We start from the raw sequence: 24958 nt of genomic DNA on the forward strand, positions 1-24958 counted from the left end.
ACCCCCGTGCTCGTCACCGTCCACCCTCAGCCTTCTCCAAACCTCAGCCACTGCCTCCCAGCCCATGGGGCCCTCTGTCCACATCAGTGACTTTCAATGCCCCTGCCTTCCGCCTCTGACACCCCTCAAACCACCCCTTTCCTTGGAATCACGAGCCAGGGCTCACTGCTGCCCACCGAGGTAAGATGCTCTCGCCGGCCCTCCAGAAGGCTGCTTCTCAGAGAGAGACGGGCGAGTAGCTGCAGAGGATGAACAACTGTGGAGGTGAGTCCAGTGCAGGGCGCCGCATGGCAGGGCAACGTGCCAGCCCGAGCCGCACTGCCCACAGGCCCGTGCGTGGGGCCGGCTCCTGCCCCTCCCCAGCCGCGGGCCCTGCGACGTGGCCAGGGTGATTGAGAACTGGGTTTTCCATTTCATTCCACTTTAATTAATTTGGATTTAATTTAAATCCATATGTGGCCCGTGGCAAGTCCTAAAGGAGCCACCGAAAATACTGCAAAAAGGTCGGAATTGAGACATTTTAAAATGTGGAATTTTTTTAAAAGAGAACAGCCGCTATGACGCTGGGGGTGACGTCAATCTGCCGCTGGTGAGCACGGCGGTGCACCCTTCGTGTCCGGCGTGACCTCACCAAGAGGAGACGCGCCAAGTGGGGGTGGCACTGTGCCGGGGGTGTTTGCCCCAAACAGGCAAAGCCTTCCTGCCAGCGACTAAAGACTGAGCACCAAGCCACCGCGCAGGAGCCCTTACACCTGGAATTTGGAACCCGAGGCACAGACACTCACCCCAGTATCACCAAGGGCGTGCAGCTGTGCCCTGGCCCACGGGGACGGCTCAAAGCCTGCAGAGACCAGATGGAGCGCTGAGGGCCGTCCTCCCCGGCCTGGCCACGCTGCTCCAGGAGATCCGGACGCAGGTCGAGATGGGACTCAGGGTGCAGGGTGGAGGCCACAGGGGATTGGGGTGCAAGGGGCACGGTTTTGCACAGGGAGGCATTTCTTTAATGAAGAAGCACTTGGGTGATGTTTCCTAAAAGTCACTGTTCCCAAATAGAATGACTTTGTCCGTAAACTCCCCACCATTGGCCACCTCCTGCAGAAATGCCGCAGCACAGAGGTCAGCTGCACTCCGGACTGGGAGGCCCAGCCAGGCGCCAGTGTAACGTCAGGCTGTGCTTGCAGAGCCTCACCTGTGACCTCAGGGTGGTAGCGGTGACACCCCTCAGGGACGAGGGGGTGCTAGACGGCGCCCAGAGTGCCCTGAATGGGCCGTGGTCTGCACGCGCCTTCTGCACCAGTGTTTCTCGTTGGGGCAGTGCCGTGCCGACTGCAAAGGAACGGGGCAGCCCCAGGCCGAGAGGCCCGGGGGGTGGCTCCATCGCCCGTGAGCCCCCCGCCGCTGCCCCTGGCGGCTTGCGGTTGGGATGAGACTCCCCTGGGAGTAGACCCAGGGCTGCGCCCCGGCACTGGGGCTGGGAAGCGCCAGGCTGCACTCTGGCAGCAGCCCCCGTGGGCTCTCTGCTTCCTGCGTGGAGAGGCTCGCGGCTGCGGCAGCTCCTGGGACCCACAGCCCTCAAGGGCGGGCGCAGCGGCGTGAGGCTCGAGCTCCTCCTACAGCCAGAAGCATCTTGCCCCTTGAAGGAACATTCTTCCGCCTTGCAGGCCCTGCGCGGTCTTAGTCTCCCGCCGTGAGCGCCGACAGGCCCCCCGGAGCGCGGAGCCCCACGTCGCTGTGAGAGGTGACATCGGGTCTGCGAGCTCACCTGTGTGAGCGCGCCCTCCGCCGCCAGCCGCAGAGCCTGGAGAAACCGGGACGGCGGTTGCGCGCTGGCCGGCCTCGCGGAGACGTTTTCCTTCACGGTGTGATTTGCTCTCACTGAGGTGTGATTGATGCAGCGTAGACTCCGCCCGCGGTGAGCACACGAAGTCAGCGATTTTCAATAAATGCGTAGATTTGTGCCGCCGTCACCACAATCCAATTTTCAGACATTGCTGAGTATTTCCGTCCCGCTGAACCAACATGTTCTCTCGTGCCCGTTTGCCCCGGTCCCGGCCCCACACCCGCTGGCACGTGTCCTGTCTCCATGGAGCTGCCTTTTCCGACGTTTCAGCGGATGGGCTCACACAGTGCTTTCAGTAGGTGGGATGTTCTAGACCTCCGTCCGTGCCGTGGCAGGTGCCAGACCTTGTCCCTGCTCACGTTTGTCCCCGAATGGCATTCAGTTGTATGGAGAGATCACACTTTGCTCGTCCAGCCAACAGCACGGGGACATCGGGACTGTTTCCGCTCCCTTACAGATAATGCCAGTTTGAACACTTGGGTACAAGTCCTCGTGAGGACGTGTTTTCGCTTCTTCTGGGTGTCACGTCGGTCTGCCTGGGCTGTGAGAACTGGCCCCACAAGCCAGGTGGCTTGTAAACAAGTTTATTCCCTGCAGCTCTGGAGGCTGGGAAGTCCAAGATCAAGAAGTGGGCAGACTCGGTGTCTGGCGGGTCTGCTCCCCAGTTCACAGACGGCCGTCTTCTCGCTGTGCCCTCCATGGCACAAGGGATCAGGGAGCCTCTGGGGCCTGTAAAAGAGCACTAATCTCATTCATGAAGGCTCTGCCCTGGTGACCTGCTCACCTCCCCGCGGCCCCACGTCCTGCTGTCACCACCTTGGGGGGTGGGGTTTTAACGTTAATTTCTGGGGGCACCCAAGCATTCAGACCACAGCGGGTATACACCTGAGCCACATGGTAACTCAAGTCTCAGCATGGTGAAGAGCCGCCGAGCTGTCCTCCACGGCGGTTGCTGCATTTGACGTTCCCACCAGCAGTGGAAGAGGGTTTAGCTTCTCCACAGCCTGCTGTCACCTGGGGCTTCTCTCTGACGACAGCCTTCCTCGGGGGTGTGAAGTGAGCACCGTCACGGGTCTGACTGCGTCCACCCTAGTGACTAACGACATGGAGCATCTTTCACGGCCACTGTACACCTTCTCTGGAGCAATGGCTATTCAGATCTTTCACCCATTTTTAATTGGATTGCCTATCATCTTCTCATTGATTGTGAAAGTCTGTATCCTGGATACAAGTCCTTTACCAGATCCATGATTTCTAAGAAATGTTTCCCAGTCTGTGACTCATCTCTTCATTTCCCTGGTGGGGTCTATATGACACACAAGATTTTGTTAATCTTGATGGAGTTTAATTTCTCATTTTTTTCTTTCATGGCTCACATTTTTAGTGTCGAGTTCAAGAACTCTTTGCCTAAATCAAACTCCCAAAGTCTTCTCCTGTGTTTCCTTACAGTCTGAGTTATGTCTGAGATCCGTTTTGAGTTAATTTTTGTAGATGATGGGGGGTAAGAGTCAAAACTCATCTTTTCTGCGTATGGGTCTCCAGTTGCCAGCGGTTGTGTTGAGAAGGCTCTTTTCTCCATTACTTTTGCGTAGCACCTTTGTTGAAAGTCAGTGACCATGAGAGTGAACGTTTATCTGTGAGCTCTCAGTTTGTGTCCCATCGATGCCCATGCCTGCCCTGTGCCAGGCGCTCACAGCCATGATGGCGGCGGCTTCAGAGAAGGGGTTAAAGTCTGGCAGCATAAATCCTCCTTCTGTTCTTCTTCAAAATTGTTTTGGGCCTTCCGAGTCCCTGAATTTCCAAGTAGATGTCATGGCCAGCCGACCAATTTCTACCAAAAAAGCCTCATCTGGGGACTTTGTAAGGTTAAATTGACTGTATAAACCAGTTTAGGGAGAATTGTGATCTTGAGGTCTTGAGTCTCCCAATCCTTGTCCAGTTGCCTGCATCTCCCTTAATCTCCTTCAGCAATGTTTCAGTTGACAGCGTCAAAGTTCTGCTCTTCCTTTGTTGAATTTATTCCTAAATGCCTTTATTCTATTTTGACACAGCTGTGAATGGAGTGGCTTTCTCCATTGCACTTTGATCGTTTGTTGCTAGTATCGAAATAAAAACGATTTCTGTCTGTTGAGCTTGTAACCTTGCTGAACTCAACTTAGAGTGATTGGTTCTGGGGCCAAACCTGCCGAACGGCAGAGCAGACACTCGCAGCTCGCGCTCTCCCACAAGCACACCGGGAATTTCGCCTACAGAGCCACGGAGCCGCGCAGAGCACCTGCTGAACTCTGGCAGAGTGTTTCTCGCTTCAAACTACAGGAAGATCCTCACAAATTCTGCGAAGAGAGAAAAAGAAAAGAAAACCTTGGTGCAGGGCGGGTCCTGCCGGGAGGGAGCGGGCAGGAGGAAGGGCCCCTCATGCTGGGACACCCCCTCTCCAGCCGGGAGCTCACTGGGGACAGAAGCGGAGCTCCCGAGGCTCAGAGGAGAAAGTGGCCGCCACTCGGCGGACAGAGCACAGGGGAAGTGCCCTGCGGGTCCCTGCGACCCCGGCCTGGCCCCAGCCAGCAGGACGAGCCGAGACTGGCTGCTGGAGACTGCGGCGAGGAGCCCGGGCGGAGGGCTGGGCCCGAGGCACAGGGGCCGCCCCAGGGGACCGGAGGGCAGTGTGAGCGCGGGCTGGAACAGCGCAGCTGGGGACCCCCACGGCAAAGCACCGCTGCTGGTGTGTGTCGGGGGGGCACTGGGGTGGGCACAAGGGGCCGCAGCGTGGCCGCCGCCGTCCCCGCCCGCCCCGCTGCGGGCGAGTTCTCGGGAGGGGAGGGGTGGGGCTCAGGCGCAGCATCGCAGCTGCGCGGAGGGGGGCTGTCGGCTGAACCCCGCCCTGAGACCCTGCAGCTCCACTGGGGGACAGCCCCGGGCAGAGGGTGGATTGCTCTCAGTCCCTCTGTGGACCTGCCCCTCTGGGAGGAAGGGCAGCGAGCAGGGTTCCGGCCCACGGTGTGGGGAGAGTCCGCGTATTTACAACAGGCCAGGCACCGCGCCACATGCGGAGGTGGCGCGGGGTCTGCTCCGGGATTCAGGTGTGTGACACCACGCTCACTGAGGCGGGCCCTCGCACCTGGCACTGGTGGACTCTGCGCTGCTGGTCCCTGGGGCCCAGAACCCGGGGGACACCCGAGCAGGAGGCCAACATTCCAGCAGCTAAGGCGGGGACAAAGGCAGCGTCAACAGGGAGCACGACAAGTGACAGACGACCCGACGGTGGGCACTGCCCAGGGGACACGCCTGCCGAGGCACACGCAGCGACTCTTCTCCACAGCTGAAGCGCTCCCACCCCCCGACCACACACCGCAGCTCAGCAGCGGGTCCAGACGCCTCTGTTCCAGCCAACAGCGGAGCAGACCCAGCCCCGGTCAAGGCTGTGACCACACAGAACCAAAGAGGAAGGCGCCTCCGTCAACAGCAACACTCGGGGCAGGCTCTGCTCACACAGCGCCAACCACACCCCCGTCAGCGGGGAAGCAGCCAACACAGCAGAAGGACGTGCCAACCGTCCATGGTCAGAACAGCCTCGCAGCAGAACTGTTCGAGGCACACGGTCTGCACACGTACACTCCGACTTCAAACAGAAACAAACAAAAAGCCGCCTTCAAGACCACAGCTGGTACCTGGGCCACCGAGCCAGGGAAGCAGAGGTGAGACAACGGAGCAGAGGACCCGCCGTCAATTAAGAGAACTGAGAGCGAACAACGACATAGAGCCCGACAGCTACCGGCCCGTGACTTCAGAAAGGGAGCGGTCAGTGCACCGCAGGAGCTAGGAGAGACTGTCAGCACAGACAGCACACTGCAAGGAGGAGGCAGAAGCCCAAAGAGGAGCCGATTGACAACAGAGAACTCAGCTGCTGAGGTGAGAGCTGAGCGAAAGGCAGTCGAAGGCAGACCAGGTGATGCGGAGCAACAAGTAAGTGACTTGGAAGACGGGATAACAGAAGTCACGCAATCAGAACAGCAGGCAGAAAAGCAAGTGGAAACCAGTGAAAGCAATTTAGGGGACCTTTGGGATAATTTGGAGTTACTAGTTTTGTAGATTCATTAGGATTTTCTCTCAGGTCATCGTGGATACAGTTTTGCTTCTTCCTTCTAATCTGGATGCAGTTACCTTTTTCTAGCCTTGTCTCATTAGCTAGAACCTCTAGCAAATGCTACACAGACAGAGAAAGTGGGCACCCTCGCTTTTCTCCCAGTCTCGTGTGGAAAGCGTTCAATCTCCCACCATTAAGTACATTTGCTGCAGGAATTTTTAGTGTCCTTTGTAGTTATGAGGAAGTTTCTTTCTATTCCTACCGGTTGAAATTTTTCATCATAAACGGGTGTTGGATTCTGTCAAATGCATTGTTTGCATATATTGAGATGACTGTGTTGCAAAGTTCCGTGACGTACATTTCTACCATTTGACGTGCAGGACCCGCTAATAAACCGTGTGGGAGAGCCGTGAGCGTTTTTGGAGACTCCTAGCTCCAAAGGGCTGATGGCGAGACACAGACACCCCGATGGTGGAGTCAGCAGGCAGCTCTGGACCATAAGTGGCTCTGTGGTCACAACCAGGCAATGGAACTCAGTTTCGCAGCCTCCTGGAAGCCCAGCCCGTCCTTCTGTAAAGACCAACGCCTGCAGCTCAAGGCTGTCGTCAATTTAAACTGAGTCCAACATCAAAACGCAAGGTGCCGTTGCTGGACCGTCAGGAACCTCCGATGAACAGCAGCCCTTGTGCGATCATCAGGTTCAACTAATAGAAACACAGGGTTCACTGCGTGAAGGCCCACTTGGTGTCAGGTGCGCAAGGACCGTGTCGCCTGAGGAACTGAGGTGCCGGGGTCCACGTCAAACCGTGGACTCAGGGCTCACCTTCCTCCCTGACCTCCCCGGGCCTCCTGCAACAAGCATCCTGGCTCTCTCCCTCCCTGGCCGGACGCGGCACTGGCCCAGGGTCACCCCGCCCTCCTCTCTGTCCCCGGGGTCATCGCTGGCGGGCTCTAGCTGGGGGCCCCCGGCAGAGCAGGGGGTGTTAAGAGAACCCCACCAGATCACCCAAGCCTCCCCACCAGGGAGGTTTGTTTTTTTCTGGGGATGTTTGGCACCACTGTCACCACTGGCGTCTAACCAGGGTCAGGGCTGGGGCCCAGGGTGGGTGGGGACAGCTGTATGGGGCTGCAGTTCCGGAAAGCACCACCAGGTGGCGCTAGAATCCCAAGGCTTCCCCAGGCTGGGCCTGGGCTGGTTGGGGGGGGCGCTCCCTGCAGGCCCCCGCTCTCCTCACTGCCCCCAGCGCTGCCACCTCCTTTCCTCTGCAGAGCCCTTTGGTGGCGAAGTCTCCCCAGTCTCAGAAAGCCCTGGGAGCCCGGCATGTCCAGCCTCTCCCGATGCTCCGCTCTTGCCCCTGGCGAGGGAGCGAGAGTGCCGTGGCCCCACCCCCAGGGAGAGGGGCCTGGAGAAGACGCCCGCCCACACTGGCTGCCTGCAGGGGCCTTTGCAAACCCATCGGATTAAGTTAGCAGTGTGCGAAAGCAGCGTCTTTCCCACTTGGCAAAAGGACTGGGCACAGTTAGGCACAGAGGTCTGGAGCCGATGCTAACTTCCACGTCCCCGGGGCCGAAGGCAACACTGCCCGGCTCCAGCCTTCCTGGGACCAGGCCGGAGCTGCAGGTGTGCAGACCCCAGCCCAGGGTGGGGCTGAGGCTTATGGTGACGCCCAAACCCGGAGGAGCCTGCAGAGATGGGGTCCCAGCCACTCAAGCGTGAGTTGTGCCCAGGGCGTCTTCCAGGTCCCTCTGCCACGTGGTCCAAAAGGTGCAGAACGGAAGACGGCAGACCCGCCACACTTGCACAGCTGGTGACACGACAGCAGCCGGGGTCCTGGCTCTGCCTGGGTTTTCCCATCAGACCCACAGCAGGGGAGGGGCGGGGGCACACCCTGGCACAAGGACGGGGCCAAGAGTCCAGGAGCTGTCCACCCCCCCAGCTTCTGGAGTCTCATCCGGCCACCCTGCTCTTGATCCTCTCTGGCTTCCCGCCCCATCCTGTCCCACAGCCCAGCCCTCCTCCAGTGGACGCGACCCCACAGCCCTGGAGGCCCAGGGGAGAACCCACCTGCTCCGCCTATCGGTCCAGCCTGGGCCCTGCTGGGGGCCCGTCCTGATCACCAGGACGATAAGGGCCAGAGGGTCCCAGGCCGGCCTCAAGACTTGTCTTCTCTGCCCTAAGTACCCACGAGCCCCTCCCACCAGCCACACTCTGCTTGGACCTGGGGATGCAGACCCAGGACCCCATCCCTGGGCCAAGGAGCCCCGTGGGAGGTGGAGGATGGCCAGAGCCCTTCCTGTGGGGCCCCCAAGGACCAGGACTGAGGCTCAGAAGCACCCTGAAGTGCAGGAAGCTGCTGAAGGCCCCAGGCCTCCCCCATCCCAGACAGCGCTGCACAAAATGCCAAGGGGGTCCCAGAGCTCCAAAGCCCCCCAGACTCCCTGGGGGCTCCAAGCCAAGAGCCCTGATGTGATGGACACCCTGCAGGCCTGTGGTGGCCCTCAGACGTGAGCCCAGCTGTGCCCAGTGCCCCCCTGCCCCCCCAGCTCTCCCACAATGACTGTGTGGGTCTCTCAGGGCTGTGGTAACAAACCTCCAGAAACCTGGGTGCTTAAAACCACCGGAATGTCTTCCTGCAGCGGAAATCAAGGTCCGGGCAGGAGCACACTCTCTCCAAGGCTCGGGGGGGCTTACTTCCTGCCCCTTCCAGCGTCTGGGGTTCCAAGCGTCCCTGGGCTGGTGGCCGCATCACCCCACCCCTGCCCCCGCCTTCACTGGCTCCTACTCTGTGTCCGTGTCCCCTTTTCTAAGAGCAGCTGCCATTGGATCAGAGCCACCCCACCCACAGCCCGGGATGGCCCTGCCCTCCGCACAGACCCGCTTCTCACATAAGGTCACACGCACTGGTATCGGGTTGGGAGGCGGGTATCTCTTTTGGGGGACCCCACTCACCCCACGACTGCCAGTCTCAGGGACAGAGGCGCAGGCTGTCAGGAGTGAGTGTCTCTCGGCAAATGCGGGCAGCGCCCCACCCCCACCCGGCTCAGTGCAGGGAGGGGCCGAAGCCCTGTCTGACCTGGCCACCACCGTCCACGCTGGTCAGCACCCTCCCGGCCCCAGGTGCCACGGGCAGCCGCAGGCCGTCAGCGGGAGGAGAGCCTTCCCGAGCTGCTGGCCGATGGGCCTTCTCCCCAGAGGGCCTGGTGCAAGGTCTCCAGGGGGAATCAGAGGGCAGGACTCCGCCTGGGGTCGCTGCCCAGAGGAAGAAGTGCCAACCTGGCCCTTCCCCGCCCCCTCCGCGTCTCTGGAAGAGCATTTGGGGCAGCAAAGGGGAGGCTTCCCGGAGGAGACGCTGTGGAGGAAGGGTGTTCCCAGGAGCCTGGCCCACAGAGGGAGCAGGTGCGGGGCTGGCGGTCTATGTGGCCTGGTGCCTGAGGATTTTACAGGGGCACATGCATGAAGGCGTGTGCTGTGCTGGGGGCAGGTGGGGGCGACCAGGCCCAGGCAGGGGCCCTGCAGGCAGGACCCTCGTTGTCTGCGGGCAGCAGGCACTTGGACAAGAGCCCAGGCAGCGGATGAGAAGGCAGAGGTGGGGCAGCCTCCCTCCGGCTCAGCTGCCCTGGTGCAGCACAGCGTCCTCGCCCGCCCCGGGGGGCATTGGGGGTGGTTGCGGTCTTTCCAACCTGAGAGTCTTGGCCTAGAGAGGATGCCATCTCTCCGCCCTTGTTCCCAGGGCACGCTGGTCTCGCTTTCACCTTTCTACGCGGCGCCCCGTAGCTGGTGTGCCACGCTGCGTGGCCGTGGCCAGGCGGGTGCAGGGAAGCAGACTGGCGATGCTGATGTGCTGGGAGGTGCCCGCGGGCTCGGCCTGAGCAGAGGGAGGAGGGAGGGGGCAGGACCAGGCAGAGGGAGGCGCTGAGCAGCGACCAGCACCTGGCGTCTCTGCAGCTGGCGGACCTCGCCCTTCGATCGCTGCGGGAGGGGCAGCCGCCCGGATCCCCCACGAACAGGCCCCAGTGCAGGCTCGGGCTGCGGCCTCCAGCAGGGAACCGGGAGCTGGCCTTCCGTCCTGCAGGGTCTGAGCCGCGCAGCGCAGGGTCCAGGCGCCCTCTCCCCTCCGAGAACTGCTTTCAGCTCCTTGGACTCGTTGGGCAGCTAATGAACAAGGAACAGGGGAACTCCTGCGGGACAGCAGCAACGTGGTGACAGCCGTCGTGGCCGGGCTGCGCGGGGTGGGCTCGCCCAGGTGGCGCTTCCAGCCATCCTGACCGCGCCGCGGGGGCCGGGCGTCCTGCGGAAGGGGACCGGCCAGAAGCCGAGGCGCCGGCGGCCGGGCCCCACCGCGGCCGTCTGCCCCCAGGACGCAGCGCGCGAGGACGCGCAGAGGGACGTGCTGGAAGACACTTCCCTGTGTCGCGCGTTTTCCTCCAGAACGGCTATCGGGCTCCTCGGGGGAACTGCTCTTCCAGACCCAAGTTGGGCAGGGTGGCTGGAAAGTCAATCTCCATTCACAGTAAGTGAGGCGTATTCAGAAAACGCCTTCGTGTCAGAAAAGGAGAAAGGAACGTCCCCAGCGCCGCACTGAAGGTGCCCCTCCCCGTCCTCCTTGGAGGCGTTGTTCAGAGTCACGGCTTCTGTGTCTTCGTCACGTTCGCTCCGGACAGGGCGGTCTTCCTTGCTTTTTTCACTCCTAAAAGGCGTGTTCCACTCGGGGACAGCGGGGACAATCAGCCCAGCCCGGGTGGGCGCCACCCAGGGTGCCCAGCACCTGGCACCACCAGCCAGCTCCCGACTGGTAAATATTTCCAGGGGTTCCCAGCTTTTCACTGAATAATGCTGAAGTGAGCCTCTCCGTACAGAAGGCGTCTTCTGTAATTAGATTTACGTCCCAGAGTGAAGTTACCAGCCCGAGGCACAGCCATCTGCAAGGTTCTTAGCAAATATTCTCCAGGGTGTCCTTGGCCGTGACCGTCCCGCCGACAGTGGCCTGGTCACGCCACGCACCCTCCACTGCACAGACGGGTTGTCCACGTGACCGCGGTCCCCAGCAGCACCCCGTCCCCCCTCCAGTGAGCGTGTAGGTCACTCACAAGGTCAGCTAGCTTCCTGAATGGCTGTTGATCGATCATATCTCACCTTCTGTGACTCGTCTGTTCATGATTTAAGAAACAGTGTGCATGAGTTTTGCACAGATTATGAACACTGAACCTTTGCTGCACTGGCTTCGTGGTCTGTTTGGTAAGTTCAGTGTCATTAGATGGGAAGATTTTTTTCCTTTGGTCAGCCTTGATCAGTGTTCATCATTCGTGGCTTCGTATTGCTCTTTCTGCTTTTCTTAATGGAAGAGTTCAAACAGACACAAGAGGGGAGTGTGACGGGGGCCCCATGCTCCTGGCCAGGCTTCCTCCAGCCACACGCCCGTCTGCTCCCGCCGCTGTGGGGTCCCTGTGCCGCAAGCCCTCCGCCTCGAGCACCCCGCACTGCAGCCCTCATCCATGACCCCGCTGCCCACGACCACGTCGCTTCTGTGACTTCCACACTCTCAGTCCTGCCCTCACTGGAGAGACGAGGACCACTTACCCGAATCTTCTTGCAAAACAGGCTTAGGCTCCAAGTGGTCTGTGTCACCCACCTGCGTCTATTTTGACATATTGGTGCGAAGGAGAAGGTGGCCTCTCCCCAGACAGCAGTAACTCCCAGGCAGTGCCCGCGCTGATCTTTTTATTTAAAATTCATCAGAGATGGTTTGCATTGCTCCCACAAGTGGGTCTGAGTCATGTGTCTATGACAGGTTCTGGGACCTGCCTCCTACTGGCCTTTCTCCGAGTTTTGCTGGCTGACCCTGCCTGTGAGCAGCCTGGAAACCTGTAACGTCACTCCCACCCCAGGCCACTCGAATGACCCTGGGCTGGTGATTTACTGAGTCCCCGCGTGAAGGCAGGAGAGGCTGCCATCTGTCTATTGGTGTCTGGGTTTCCTTAGGGGGTCCTGGCCTCTTCATTGTCACTGTCTCCTTCCTAGAGGGTCACAGGAGTGGGGGCGGAGGGGGAGTGCAGTGGGAGGGGTGTAGAAGATGGGGAGGTGCCCCCCACTGCTCTCCATCGGTGCTGGGGGCCGGCCTGCAGGTCAGGGTGGAACCCCACGCCCACCCTCCTTGTAGGGGTGGGGTTGCTCCTCCCAGGAGCCCGGAGCTCCCAGCCAGGGGACACTTCCTTTTCCCCTTCTCAGACCCTCTGGAGCCCATCCCTCTGCCTCTCCAGTACCCGCATCCAATTTTCATTCAAATCTCGACCTGAAATCGCATCGGTAACCCTGCTGCGAGGCAGCACCGCGGGGCAGTCATCACCGGCTGGCGAGAGCCTCCCTTCAGCTCTGGGAGCGAAGGCAGAAATCGGAATCAAGCAGTTTCTGATCACACGTCGGGAGCCGCCCCTGGACTGTGGGGACAGCAGAGGGCACGCGGGGCCACCTGCCCACCTGCTCCTTCTACAGAGGAAACTGAGGTCCCGTGAGGTCAAAGGGTCCACCCTGGTTCAGAGCCATCTGCTCACCCCCTTTCCCAGCAGGGGGTCTGGGGAGTTCAGCAGGGAAGAGGGGTGTGGAGGGAAGTTCTTCTGTAGGGGACAGTGGGCTCTGCCCGCATCTGGCCTGCAGGTGGCTGCCTGGGCGCCGGACCGGGGCCCTTCACGTAGGGCGGCTTGGGCGGAGGACCTGAGCCCCCGCGGGCCCCACCCATGAGGAGGAAGGGCCTTCTCCCGGCTGGATTTGTCAAGCAGGGAAATGGGCCGCTCGGCAGTGGTCAGGCCCGTCCCCAGAGGCTGGTTCAGGGGCATCCGGTTCCGAGCGAGGGCTGGGAGGCTGACCCGGGGCGCTCTGTCCCCGAGGGATGGCCCCTGGATTCGATCGCGGTGAGTGGGGGCTGGGTGGGGGCGCTGAGAAGCCCAGGACCCCATTCCCTCCCCACGGGGTGGGCAGAGAGCACAAGGGGCAGTTTGGGGGCACTGCTGGCTTCTGGGGTGGAGGCTGGGAGGCAGCTCGATATCTTGGGGCGCAAAGGGTGGCCCCAGAGAACGACCAGCCCCAGAGGGCCGAGTGCCGAGTGGACAAGTCCTGGTCTAGACGCCTCACCGAACAGTCCCCGCGGCGTCCATCCTGCTCCAGAATCAGCTGTGGGAGCGAAAGGCGGATTTAAACGAGAGGCCCGGGTGTGAGGACCGCCCAGAGTTCAGGCCCCGCCCCGCGTCCAGCCGACTGCAGACTCGGACAGAGCATTTGAATTTTCTGAGCCTCCGTTTCGAATACAAATGTGTGTAACCACACTACCCACTCATGGATTCCCGTGGGGGTTAAACTTTAGCAGAGTCGACGCAGGACCTAACCCACGGGCCTTCAGGGAGGTGGGACCACCTCCAAGGGTCCCGCGTTGGCTCAGACCCGTCACCCCCAGGCTCAGGGGCCCCGGAGGGTGCTCTCTGTTAGCCTAAAGTGTGCCTTCACCCCTAAGTCCTTACATTTGGATTTCAGACTCGGTCCTGAAGCAGCCCGGTGGGGATTCGCCTGACGCGGGCGGGCCTGGGAGGCAGCGGCAATGGCTCAGGTCACACAGCGCGCACCGCACCCAGGATGTGCGGGAAGCCGAGCTCCGCGTTGTGCTTTGAAGGTAACCAGCCACCACCCTTTCCTTGGAAACGCCCCTCACTTGGCAGGAACACGCAGGTGGCCACGTCCCTCCTTCACATGGAGTTTAGATGCAGTCAGTCCGGCAGCCGAGTCGGAGACGTCTCTTTCTCTCAGTCAGCATCAGGCGGACGCAGGGCCGCCCTCCCGCTGCCCGCAGAGCCAGCACTTCCAGCCCTACGACAGCGGCTTACCAAGGGCATCCTTGCGCTGCGGACATTTCTGCTTGCAGGGACGCAGGCCTTTGGAACTACCAGAGCCTCCTGATACCGTGGGGACCTCTGCTTGCCCTCTTGGCTGGGGCTGCCCACTCTTGCAGTGAGACCCGGAGGGGGAAGAGACGGGAACACAGGAACATGGCAGCCCGCGGGTTTCTCTGAGCCTCCCCTCGTCTCTACCTGGATGGCCCGGCCTCCTGGGCTCCCGCCCGCTCCTGCTTTGTCTCACCCCCGAGCCCCCGACATCAGCAAGCTGGAGCCCGCAGACCCAGCCCCGCACGGCTGGTGCCTCTCTTCAGGTCTGCGTCCCGCGCAGGCCTCAGCGTTGTGCCGCCTGCTCTTCTGGGGAGGAACACGGCCGACGGGTTCCAGGAAGGCGGAGAGCCCCGATGTGTTAGGATGTGGTGGTGACAGCTGCCCTCCTGTTCACGGTGGGCTGTGCCCACTCAGCACCCAGGTCGCCCCACACCTGAGCTTGAACCTTTCCACCCACACGGAGCCTTTCAGGGAGAGACACTGACCTCACAGAAGGGCCCCCGGGGCCATGGGGTCCGAGGGACGGTGGTCCTGGCGAGGTTGACGGGGACGTAGCCTGAGCTCTGTGGCCGAGATGCAGCCTCTCCCAATACCCACCTCCCTTCCTTCTACAAAAAATGAACCGCCATTTCCAACTGGGCCCAGGTTCACTGCAGCGCAGATGGCACGTCCCAGCCTCCCTTGCAGCTGGGGGTGGGTCGGGGGTTAGGGTTAAGCAGAATCGGTGTGGGCAGTGTCTGGGAAGTGTCTGGAGGCGCCATTCTGCGCTCTGGGGCAGGTCCTGGAAGCACCTAGAAGCACTAGGAAGAGGTGGCGGAGAGGGGAGGGCACGGCAGGGCAGGCAGCAGGGCTTCTAGGGTCTAGAGGTGCCACCTCCAACGTGGCCTTCTGGGTCTTTCAAGAAGTGTATGTGCCAAGGAGGGGGCTGAGGAGAAAGTATTTTTACTGAACACCTTTCAAACGTGATTTATAAGCTTTAGGCATTCAGACACATGTGAGGCTCCACTTATTTGAACTCTTGCCTCGGGCTCTGTGAGTGTTACTGGGGGGACTGGGGAGACCCCCGTGGACCCGCCCATGCAGACACCGGCTGTATCACTTCGCCATGTGTTTGTCCGTGACCAGCAGCTGTGTAATCTCCAAGGGGCCTTTATTAAGAACTTCAATTCTGCACTAGCCAGATTCAGGGCGGTGTGCACCCCGGAGGGGGAACGGAAGGGATTTGGGGCCGAAGTGCATCCACCACATTTATTTTTGATGTTTATGGCAGAGGGCGCACACATGCTCAGTCTGAATGGTGGGCACACATATGTCTGTTATTTTCTTTCCTCCATGTGGTTGAGGTACTTCATAATTTCAAAAGGTAAAAATATCAGTAATTTATACAATATATAAAAAAATTTACTTTTAGGTACAATGATCCAAAAGACATGTCATAGAAAACCTACAGTGTAATAAAACTGGGGAAAAGCTGCCCTCAGGGATCTCCTTGCCCGAGAGCTGGAAATACTCTTTCAAGAGTTTTTTGTTTTTGTTTTCTTTCCATTTCAGTCTGTTCTAGAAAATTAAATTTCTGTTAGAAAAACATCCTCTCATTTTGGGTAAATTAGTAAACGCATTCTCATAAATACCAACTTACGCATGAAAAGTCTCAGGGTACATCTAGCCTCTCATCTCTTCACATGGCCTACATCAGTCAGCTATTGCTGCAGAACAAATGCCCCCAGCTCAGCGGCTCCAACTCCAGGCATTTCTTGCTCATGTGTTGCCTGGGGCAGCTCTTCTTGTGTCTGGAGGTGGCTGAGCTCCACCTGTCTCATTCTGGGGTCCAATCAAGGGGCCCCTGGGTGTCACAAGTTGGGTCCCCAGAAAGCAGACCCTGAGGTGGGGTCTGGTGAGCACAGTGTGTTTTATGGAGTGCCCTTGGGGTCAACAGCCGAGACAGGGAGAGGAACAGGACTTGACAGAGGGAGAGACTGGCTGGGGAACAGGTTGACCCCATGGGGAGGAGCAAGCGGCCCCCACGTTGTCCTGAGTGGGGCCAAGGGGGCTGGACAGTACCCCACCCCAACTATTAGTCACTGGATGTGGGGGCCTCAAGGGGGTGTGACCACTGGGGGAGGAGGGTGGTCACTTGGGGGGGTGCTGCGGGGGCTGGGGGCTGTGGCTGGGTGTCTGCAGACTCGCTGCCCCAGGGAGAGTGGGGTCCTGCTATGGGGGGTCTGAGTCTGGCCTCTGGTCCCCTCCCTTTGGCCTCGTTTGCCTCTGAGGTCGTGTCTAGCCCAGTGTTTTGGGGAGACAATGGTGCAAAGACTTACATTTTTAGACCTTTAGGTGAAGACAGTTCTGTGGGCCATTTCCCTGGGCAGAGGCGGCCGGGCTGCCGAGGGGGTGGGTCCCCGGGCCCACCCCCCAGGGCCGCCACACGAGAGCCAGCGAGGACGCGCGCACAGCAGAAACCAGAGGTGGGAGGGCAATGAATGCTCTTTATTTACACCACAAGAGTAACAAGCTGCGTGATGAGGTACAGAGCACTGGCCTCCTGGCGAAGCGGAGCCGGCCATCGGGGGGACACCGGGTCGGTGAAGATCCACCCACACAAAACAAAACAGGAACGAGAAAACTCAGAACGAAGTCTCCGACTCCACGGAGCGAAAGAAAGAACCACTGGGAGGTCCAGACAGAGAGAACTGACTCGACTGCAGACGGAGCAGGTCTCTGCCACCAGCGGGCCGCCCCCACGGGCGCGGGGGGCCGCGAAACCCGCCAGCCGCGCTCTCACGACAGCCTGTGAGGAGCTCTTGGGTGAACAGGGTCAACCTCCCTTATGTATATATTATGTATGTTCGTCATTCTCATAAATTGGAAAACAGCGCCTCCACTATGGGGCGCACATACCAAAAAAAAAAGAAAAATTCCAAAAAACAAAAAACAGAAAAACAGAACAAAACCAAGAAAACCCCCCAAAACAAACAGAAACTGTCTGCTTTCTTTTTCCTTCAATAGGAGACTTTTAATCATGTCAGAGACAAAGTGAGCTGAGCTGGAAAAGCTCTGCTTCATGACAAGGAAGAAATGGTTTCCTTTTGATGCAAAGTCTGATTTTCAACCCCAGCGCAGCACAGTGCACGACTGCTGAGTTTGAAGTGAAAACCCAGCGGCTTCTCACCCAGGAATAACGAAAGGTCGGCACCGCTGGGCGGACGGGGCTGGCGGGGCCTCCTGGCTCCCCAGCGGAACCCGACGGCCACTAGCCACCGGGGCTGGCGGGGGCGGTGCACGCCTCGCCCCGAGCCAGGGGAGAAGGGAAGGAACCAAACAAACTCCTCCGAATCACCCCGAGAGAGACAGGCGGTTCACCCCACATTCTGCGTAGTTTCCCTAAAACACTGTTTTCACATAAACACAATAAACTCTATTATTGGTATGTCACAAGTGCTAGATAAACTTTTTTTTCTTAATATGACAAATGTTTAAATAGTCCTTTTTTATTTTTCTTACAATAAAAAGTACAATTTTCTTAAGAAGTTCCATAAGACGCAAACGTCCCCCCCCACGCCCCCAACTCTCCTTTAAGGTTTTCTTTTGTTTTACAGAAAAACTCCCATCTTTTTTATCTGCAAATGTCACGAGAGGGGAACAAAAAGGCATTTTTTTCTCCTTCCCCAAGCTGCCGAGTTTGGCGTGCAAAATCTGTGTACGACAGAAAGACATGCCGGTCAATCAGCCCATGCAACCTCCAGGTGTAGGAAACTTAAAAAAATATATTCATATGTATTTATATATATCTATTTATATATGTATCAATGCCCATAAAACACGTGGGCCCAAAAGTCTACAAAAGAAGAATGGAATGAGCACGTGGCTGTGACCAGGAAAGAAGGAATGTTCTGATCGAAAATCAAACACAAGAAAACTCCACTGCAGTGCTGCAGAAATCAGACCTGCTTCTGTGTCAGGCCCGCACGAAACGGTCCTTCCTCTGGAAACAAACTTTTCAAAGAAGGAAAGAAAAACCAAGACGCTTTGACAAAGTGGCCCTTCAGCAGCGGTGGGGCTGCCAGTCCCCGGCGGCTCGGGTGCGGCCCCGGGACGGCCGCCTGCTGGTGGGGCGCGGGCACCGCGTGGCCTGGCTGGAAAGCCGGAAGGGCAGGTTGGCACCGCGAGTCCCGGCGGCATCACGGGGCTTCCCGCAAAGGGAGATAAAGTGCTCGCTTGCGGAGCCCTGGCCAGCACCCCCGAGGCCTCTGCAAAGGAACAGAAAGGCTAGAGGTCCAGGGACCGAAGAGGGGAGGTGCGGGGCGCCCTCCTGCCGGCACTCTCCGGGGCGGGCCCTCCGCCCCCTGCCCTGGGCGGTGGCCACGGAGAAGGGCTGAGTGTGTCTTCAAAGAAAAGGCTGCACGGTAATGCTCCCAGCACGCGTGTGAAGCCGGGGTGAGCCGGGAGACGAGCCCGCCCCCCCACCAGGCCCCTGCAGGGGTGTCTCCGCCGAATGAGATTAAAAGTAAATCCCCCAGTGATAACCGGGCCACCGGAGATCCATGCTATCCCATCATCTGTAAAAAATGCCAGATGATGTTTCCTCTTCGGGGGCCAGGGCTGGCAGTAAGTGGGCAGGCAGCAGGGGACCCTGCGGGGCCGAGAAGGCCAGAAGAGCCGGCCGGCTGGGCCCCGCCCCCCTGGGGCCGAGCTGGGGTGGACCCAGCCGCCCCCGCTCTCCAGCTCCTCCAATGTGGGCTCAGAGTGGAGGGCCAGGAGGGAAGAGAACATCAAGTGCATGTCCCCAGGCCTTTCCATTCGTCTCAACCACTGTCCGAGGTCTGACCAGCAGCAGCCTCGTGAGCAAGCCAATCCGAGAATCTGGATTCACTGGGTCACAAGCCTGCTGGGTCAGAGTCTCTTTCAGAAGCCACCTGTCAATGTTACCAAACTCAGGGACTTGGCTGGGGGTTCCCTCCTGTGGGCAAGTGGTGTCTGACTTCCTCCCTCAAGTCTGAACCCGATGCATGCTTTGGAATGAAACTGGTGGCTTCAAGTGCTGGAAAATAAGTTACCAGTAAAAAGTGACTTTCAGTTACTGTCAAAGAGAAAAAGCAAAGACCGGCCGTCCCCGTCGGGAGTCTGCTGTCCCTGCGGGCTGGCCAGGCAGCAAGAGCCCCAGGCTCCCTGCAGCCACGGGCTCCCAAGACCAGGCTGGCTGCTCCCAGCCGGGGTCCTGCCATGCAGCTGCAGCCAGAGAACCCAGAGTGGGTGCCGGAACCCTCGGCCCCACGTGTTGCTGACATGCCTACAAGGTCTTTGGAAAAGCGAAGTGAAAATTCTATCCTGACCACGTGGTCAGAGAAACTGAAACATGAGTTTTGTGGACACTGACGGCCCCTGGTGTCTGGCAAGCCCCCCCGCTAAGCATCACGACAGCAAGAAAGGCCCCTCACTCTGCGTCCCACCGTGGGACAGGACCAGGGAGCAGACCTCAGACCCGGCGACACCTTCCGGTGCTTGCTCTCTGAAAATAAACTCTGTGCTCACTGTACAAAAATAAACAGAATGAAAATAATAATAATAAAAAAACCTTCAAAAGTTAAAAAAATGTACAAGCAAGAACTTAGAAAGGAAAACGGTTTAGACATCATTACCGTTCAGAAAACCGCTCAGTGGTGAGAAGAAATGTAAAATTCACAAAACAATGCTCATTCAGGATCTTTTCGTGAAAAATTCATACAAAATCAACAGCAAATTTATATTCTTTGCTATAAAAACTCATTAGGTACATATGTGCATGGAGGCTTGGAGCGGGAACGGGTTGGGTCAGAAATAATTAAAATGAAAGTACAATCCTGCAGGGCAGTGCCCCGTGGCGAATGTGTGATTGAAAGCTCTCCAATCCGGAGTTCAGAAATACACGAGCTTCAAACCAGATCCCTTTCCATAAGCACCTTGGTATCTAAGTCACAAATCCTTCATTCGCCAGGGACCTTTGCAACCTGCATTTATTATATATATATATATATATATACTTTTTCTATAAATGCATTATAAATATTTTATCAAGATTTCGTAAGAATCAAGTTTCTTAGCTTGGAATACATTGGAATATATATTATACATATATATATTTATTTATACCTAAAATTTAAGCAATACTTCATGCTACTTGCTTTTAATAAAAAGCATTCCGATCTTAACACTGGAAGTGTGCCTAGAACATGCTTCACAACCAAATGGAGACGCTCAATTGCTACGTGATGTACGAGAAAGAACACTTTGGATTCATTTAAAATTTGCTGGACTTTGAAGCCCCCAACAGCATTTGCCGCTTTTTGGGAACCACCTCCACTTTCCTTCAACAGCAATAAAGCAAAACAGGGTGGCGGGGCCCCAGCCCTCGGAGCTGCTGGCTGGGGCCCGGGGGCGCCTGGAGCGCCAGGCCGGCACCCGCCGGCCTCCGGCTCGCCCGGCCACAGGGAGCCGTCCGTCCCACCAGTTCCTCCTGTTTGTTTTTTCTTAAGGCATTGTTCCTCAGACTTCAGAAAACCCAGCCACAAAAATCCATCAGAGCAATAAAAAAAAGGCACAAACGCGCATCCTCGCGGCGCCCGCGGGCCCCCGCTGCTGCCCGCGTCCGGTCCGTCTCCCGGGCCGCCGGCCGCCCGCCCGCCCGCCGCCTTCACAGAGGCCGGGGGCCGCGGGGCCTCTCTTTAGAAACAAGGAAAGAAAAGCTACAGGATGAGTCGAGTGGTTCACACGGAGACTGGAGTTGTGGGGAGTCGGCAAACCGAAAGCACCAGTTTGATCAAGTCTGTCCGGGTCACGGGGGCGCCGGTTCTCGCCCTCCTCCCCCCGCGTCGCGGAGCCGGCGGCCGGCCTCCTCCCCGGCGGCGTCCCGGGCGAGCGCCGCGCGCCCCGCGTCCGTCCGGCTCCGCTCCGGCGCCGCCGTCGGCCCCGCGGGCCCGGCGGGCAGAGGCCCCCCCGCGGCTCGCCCGGCTCGGAGAAGGCCGCGCGGCAGGACGCGGGAGCCGCGAGCTTCTCCTGGCGGAGCTTCAAGACGGAGACAAACGAACAAGATCCGCAGCTTCGGGAGGGGCTACAGCGGCGGCTCCTCTTCCATCGGCTCCTCGTCGGGCCTGCGGGGCGGGCGGGGGCGGGACAAGGGGAGCGCGGCGGGCGGGGCTCAGTGGCAGAGCCCAGGATCCGCCCGCCTCCCCCTCGGCCCCAGCTCCCAGCTTCCCGCCCCGAGGTAGGAGGTCGGGGACCAAATGCCCATCGGCTGTTTCCAAGGGCCCTGCACGCTGGAAGGAGGGCCTGGACCAGGATGGGGCCGCCACCCGCCCGCCGGCCCGCCCTCCCCGGGGAGCCCAGCAGGGCCTGCGCGGAGAAGCCCCGCGCTCTGGTCCAGGCGCAAAGACTCGGGTCGTCCCCCTGAACGCGTCTCCACCCACGGCCGGGGCGGCGCAAGCTCACCTCTTCTCGGCCGCCTTCACGCCCACGGACAGCGAGGCCATGGCCGTGACAGTCTCGGCTTCCTCCGTCTCGCACTTCTGGGCCTCGACCAGGGAGTACCCCGCGGTGGAGGAGGGGCGCTGCAGGGAGCGCCAGTACTGGCCTGGGGGGCCGGGGGCTCGGTCAGCGGACCCTGTGTACCCTGCTGGCCAGAAGCCCCTCTGCGCCCGCGGTTCTCAGGCAGGACTCATCACTGGTGACTTTGAAAGCACCACGTGTTTGGGAGACAGAAGCCAGGGGGTCCCTGGGTACAGACTCACAAAGACAGGGACTCCTGGGTAAAGCTTCCTTTTCCTGGGAGAGCCGAGTGCTCCCCAGGCAGCACGGGGGTGGGGGGGGCGCTTCCTGACTCCCGGAGCAGGCGAGAAGGTAAGGCTCCCCCTGGAGCCCCTGAGATGATGGGGGTCTCCATGTGGGGCCTGAGCACCAGAGCCAGGCTCTCAGTGTCTCCTCTGCACACAGGGGCTTCTCACTGGGGAGGCTGTGGGGAATGGCTCTGGGGCCGGGAACCCATCGTGGGAGCAGGGAATCCCTGGATTCTGCCCACTGACACAGACAGGCTCCAGGACTGTGTCACCCAGAGACCTAGGACAGACGCCGTGTGGGGAGGGCGTGGCCAGTTCACCTGAGGGGCAGTGTAGCACAGGTCCCCTGGGTGCCAGCCCCCTGGGCCCCTAGCACCTGCTGCTCAAGGCAAGAGGTGCTCTGCACCCTGCGCTGGGTCTCTGCAGGGCCAAGGGTTCTCTGGTCAGAGGAAGAAGCCAGACCCTAGGACACAGGTTCACATCCAAGCCCCACCCCTGGCAGCTGGGGACCTGAAGCAAGTGACGTCACAGACTCCCTGAGCCTCAGTTCTTTTGCTCTGCATAGTGGTGTGACGACACTGTTCTGGTAGTTTGTGGGGAAATTAATGGGGGTAAAATGAGAGTCTGCAGCTCATGGAATTCTGGTGGAAAGCAGGGGGCCCTGTCATGTAGGCCCAGGGAAGCAGCTGGCCATGAGAGCGGGCTGGGGGCGGGGGAGATGGTCCCTTCCCTTGCTGGCTTCCCTGTGAGCCCTGGGCCAGGCCACTCACTGTGGATTTCGATGACTTTCTCCATAGACCGGACAGCATTCGCATTGGGTCTCTGCTGTAGAACTTTCTCTGGGAGAGGATCAAGCTGGGAAAGAAGGAATATTTAGTGAGTTATAGGATGTGAGATGCTCCCCGTGTGCGTTCAAATGGGGTGGTCAGAGCATCTCTTTCTTAACTGTACCTGCTAACAGAGTAAGTACCTTTAAAAAGCCAATTATGGTTTTGGTACTTATTATACGAAATTTTACCAAAGTAGGCTTATTTTCTTCAAGACATTTCTCTTAGGAGATGCTCAGCCATATCTGTGGGTTCCCATACGAGCAAGATGCAGATGGTGTCTGGGAGTGGCCTGGGCACACACGTGTGAGCCTGGTACCCACTGCTGATACCACAGCCTCACATCAGGGGAAGCAGCACTTTCATATCCCTAATAAATAAGGGTCTTTCTTATGAATCGTAAGAGTCTTGAATATCCCGTTCATGGCTTTCTTCCAGTAATGGGGGAAAAGGTGAACGGGAGGGAGAGAGCAGAACCTCTAGGAGCGGGAACCTTTGCCCCGGGTTCCTCCTAAGTATTGCAGCAGCTGGTGAAAGAGGGAATACAGACCGGCCCCAGGCCCCTGGAGGGCCGCAGGGCAGACCGGAGCGTCTGCAGAGAATCCGCCAAACACGGTGGGTGGAAATAGAGCGCAGAAATACAGTAACAACCTGGTCATTGCCTATAATGAAAAGACTATGAAGAGGTCTCTACATATGTACATGTAACTGAATCACTATGCTGTGCACCGGACATTAACACAACATTGTAAACCAACTATTCTCCAATGAAAAAAATACAGCAACAGTGCAAATAATCAGACAAGCCTACAAAACTGGGGGAGCCCTGCTGGGCTCGGGACCAGAGCAGGAAGTGCCGAGGGAGGTCAGGTGTCGGGGGACAGGCCCAGGCCGAGCTGGCCTGGCCGCAGTGCCCACCACCCCACTCGCGGACGAGCGGGCAGAGCAGGTGCACAGATGGCGGGCCCCGTGGGGCAGCTGGTGGGAAAGTCCTGAGCAGAGGTTAAAGAACAGAGCTCCGAGGTGCTGCCAGGTTCCAGACACCGCGTGTGGAGAGCGGCAGTTTGCAGTGGCCGGGGTCCGCGATGCCACCGGCTGGCTGAGGAACTGCTGCGCTCTCGTGAGGCACGTGTCCCCAAGCCAGGCTGCCCGTTAGCGCTGCCCGTCCGGGTCTCGGGGGCATGCGTTCCAATCAAGAGCAGCGGGAAGCACATGAGTAAGGCGGCAAGACTTTGGCTCAGGGGTAACAAATCAGGGTTCTAATGCCACTCTCTGATGACAGGAGTCAGGCTCCCTGGGGAGACGGCTTGCTCGGGGCTGGGGTGGGGAAGACGCGGGGTGAGCCTGGGGCATCCCGCAGCGCAGTCAGGAAGGACATGCCAAAGACAAGCCAGCGGGCACGTCAGAGGGACACACGGGGCCAAGTGGAAGTCAAATACGTGACACGCCCTGAATGAACTCTCAGGGTGTAGAACGAACATCCCGAAGTCCACACTGATGCGGTAGGTGACTGAGGAGACAAGCAAACAGGGAGAAGAGATTCAAGAAAGAGGGCGAAACAAAGACTCAAAAACAAACGAGCCGGGAAGCGGGCACGCGGGCCCTTCTCCGGGGGGGCCCTTCTCCGAGGGGGGGCCCTTCTCTGAGGTGGGGGTCCTTCTCCGAGGGGGGCCCTTCTCTGAGGCGGGGGGGTCCTTCTCTGAGGGGGGCCCTTCTCCGAGGGGGGCTCTTTTCCGGGGGGGGGGGGTCTACACAAGGTGCTCCAGGCAGAGGGACGAGGAGCCCTGATGGCTGTCTGAGCAACGAATGGCGAGCCAAGAAAACGGCATAAACGCAGGGAAGGCCAAATGAACAGGGAAAACAGGGGCTGCAGGAAGCAATAACCACGATGTCTAACTAGTGAAATAAAAGAAAGACACCAGTCAGGGAAGACTCGGAGCTGGGAGTGGGGAGAACGGGCCGGGGCTGCCCGCTTAGCAGATGAACACACAGGACATTGGCTACGTCTAACTTCGACAGGCAAGGCATTTCAGTGCAAGAGTGTCCGGTGTTTAACTGGCGACCCCCTAGGGCCAGGGCCGTCAGGGCCGTGGCTGTGGGGGCGAGGTCAGCGACCACGTCACGGGCGCGCGCAGACGCATTAATGGCTCATTCCTGAAAAGCAGCCGCTGCTGTATATCTCGGGTGCAGAGGAAACGTGGGGCCCCTCAGCCATGCCGAGAGAAGGCAAGAAAAGAGGAAAAGGAAGGCGCTACAGGAAAGGGGGCAGACCCTGCGCAGAATAAGGTGGGAGGAATGAATCTGAAGGACAGTGGACGACTGCAGGGGGTGGGGGTGGGGCTCGGGGCACAGTGTGCCCTCAGTGTGCACCAGGTCCTCAGTTCAATCCCCAGTCCCTCCAGTAAATTAAATAAAACTAATCACCGCCCCCGCATCCAGACAGCTGCAAAATAGCAACTAAACCAGCCGCGAT

General features: G+C 59.0%; 1 protein-coding gene across 5 annotated transcripts in view; it reads right to left on the minus strand.

The window, feature by feature from the left end:
* Window positions 1-16325: 16325 nt before the first annotated feature.
* The window catches only part of HDAC4 (histone deacetylase 4), a 268241-nt gene continuing 259608 nt past the window's right edge, over window positions 16326-24958 (minus strand). For all 5 annotated transcript variants that reach the window (XM_072961972.1, XM_072961973.1, XM_072961971.1 and 2 more), the window contains 3 exons: window positions 22429-22513; window positions 21315-21456; window positions 16326-20977 (listed from right to left, as the gene is read on the minus strand). In XM_072961972.1, coding sequence (XP_072818073.1) covers window positions 20938-20977; window positions 21315-21456; window positions 22429-22513 — 267 coding nt within the window. In that variant the 3' untranslated portion in view covers window positions 16326-20937. The remainder of the gene's footprint in view (window positions 20978-21314; window positions 21457-22428; window positions 22514-24958) is intronic.

The sequence above is a fragment of the Vicugna pacos genome, chromosome 5, assembly GCF_048564905.1.
Source record: "Vicugna pacos chromosome 5, VicPac4, whole genome shotgun sequence".
Taxonomy (NCBI): domain Eukaryota; kingdom Metazoa; phylum Chordata; class Mammalia; order Artiodactyla; family Camelidae; genus Vicugna; species Vicugna pacos.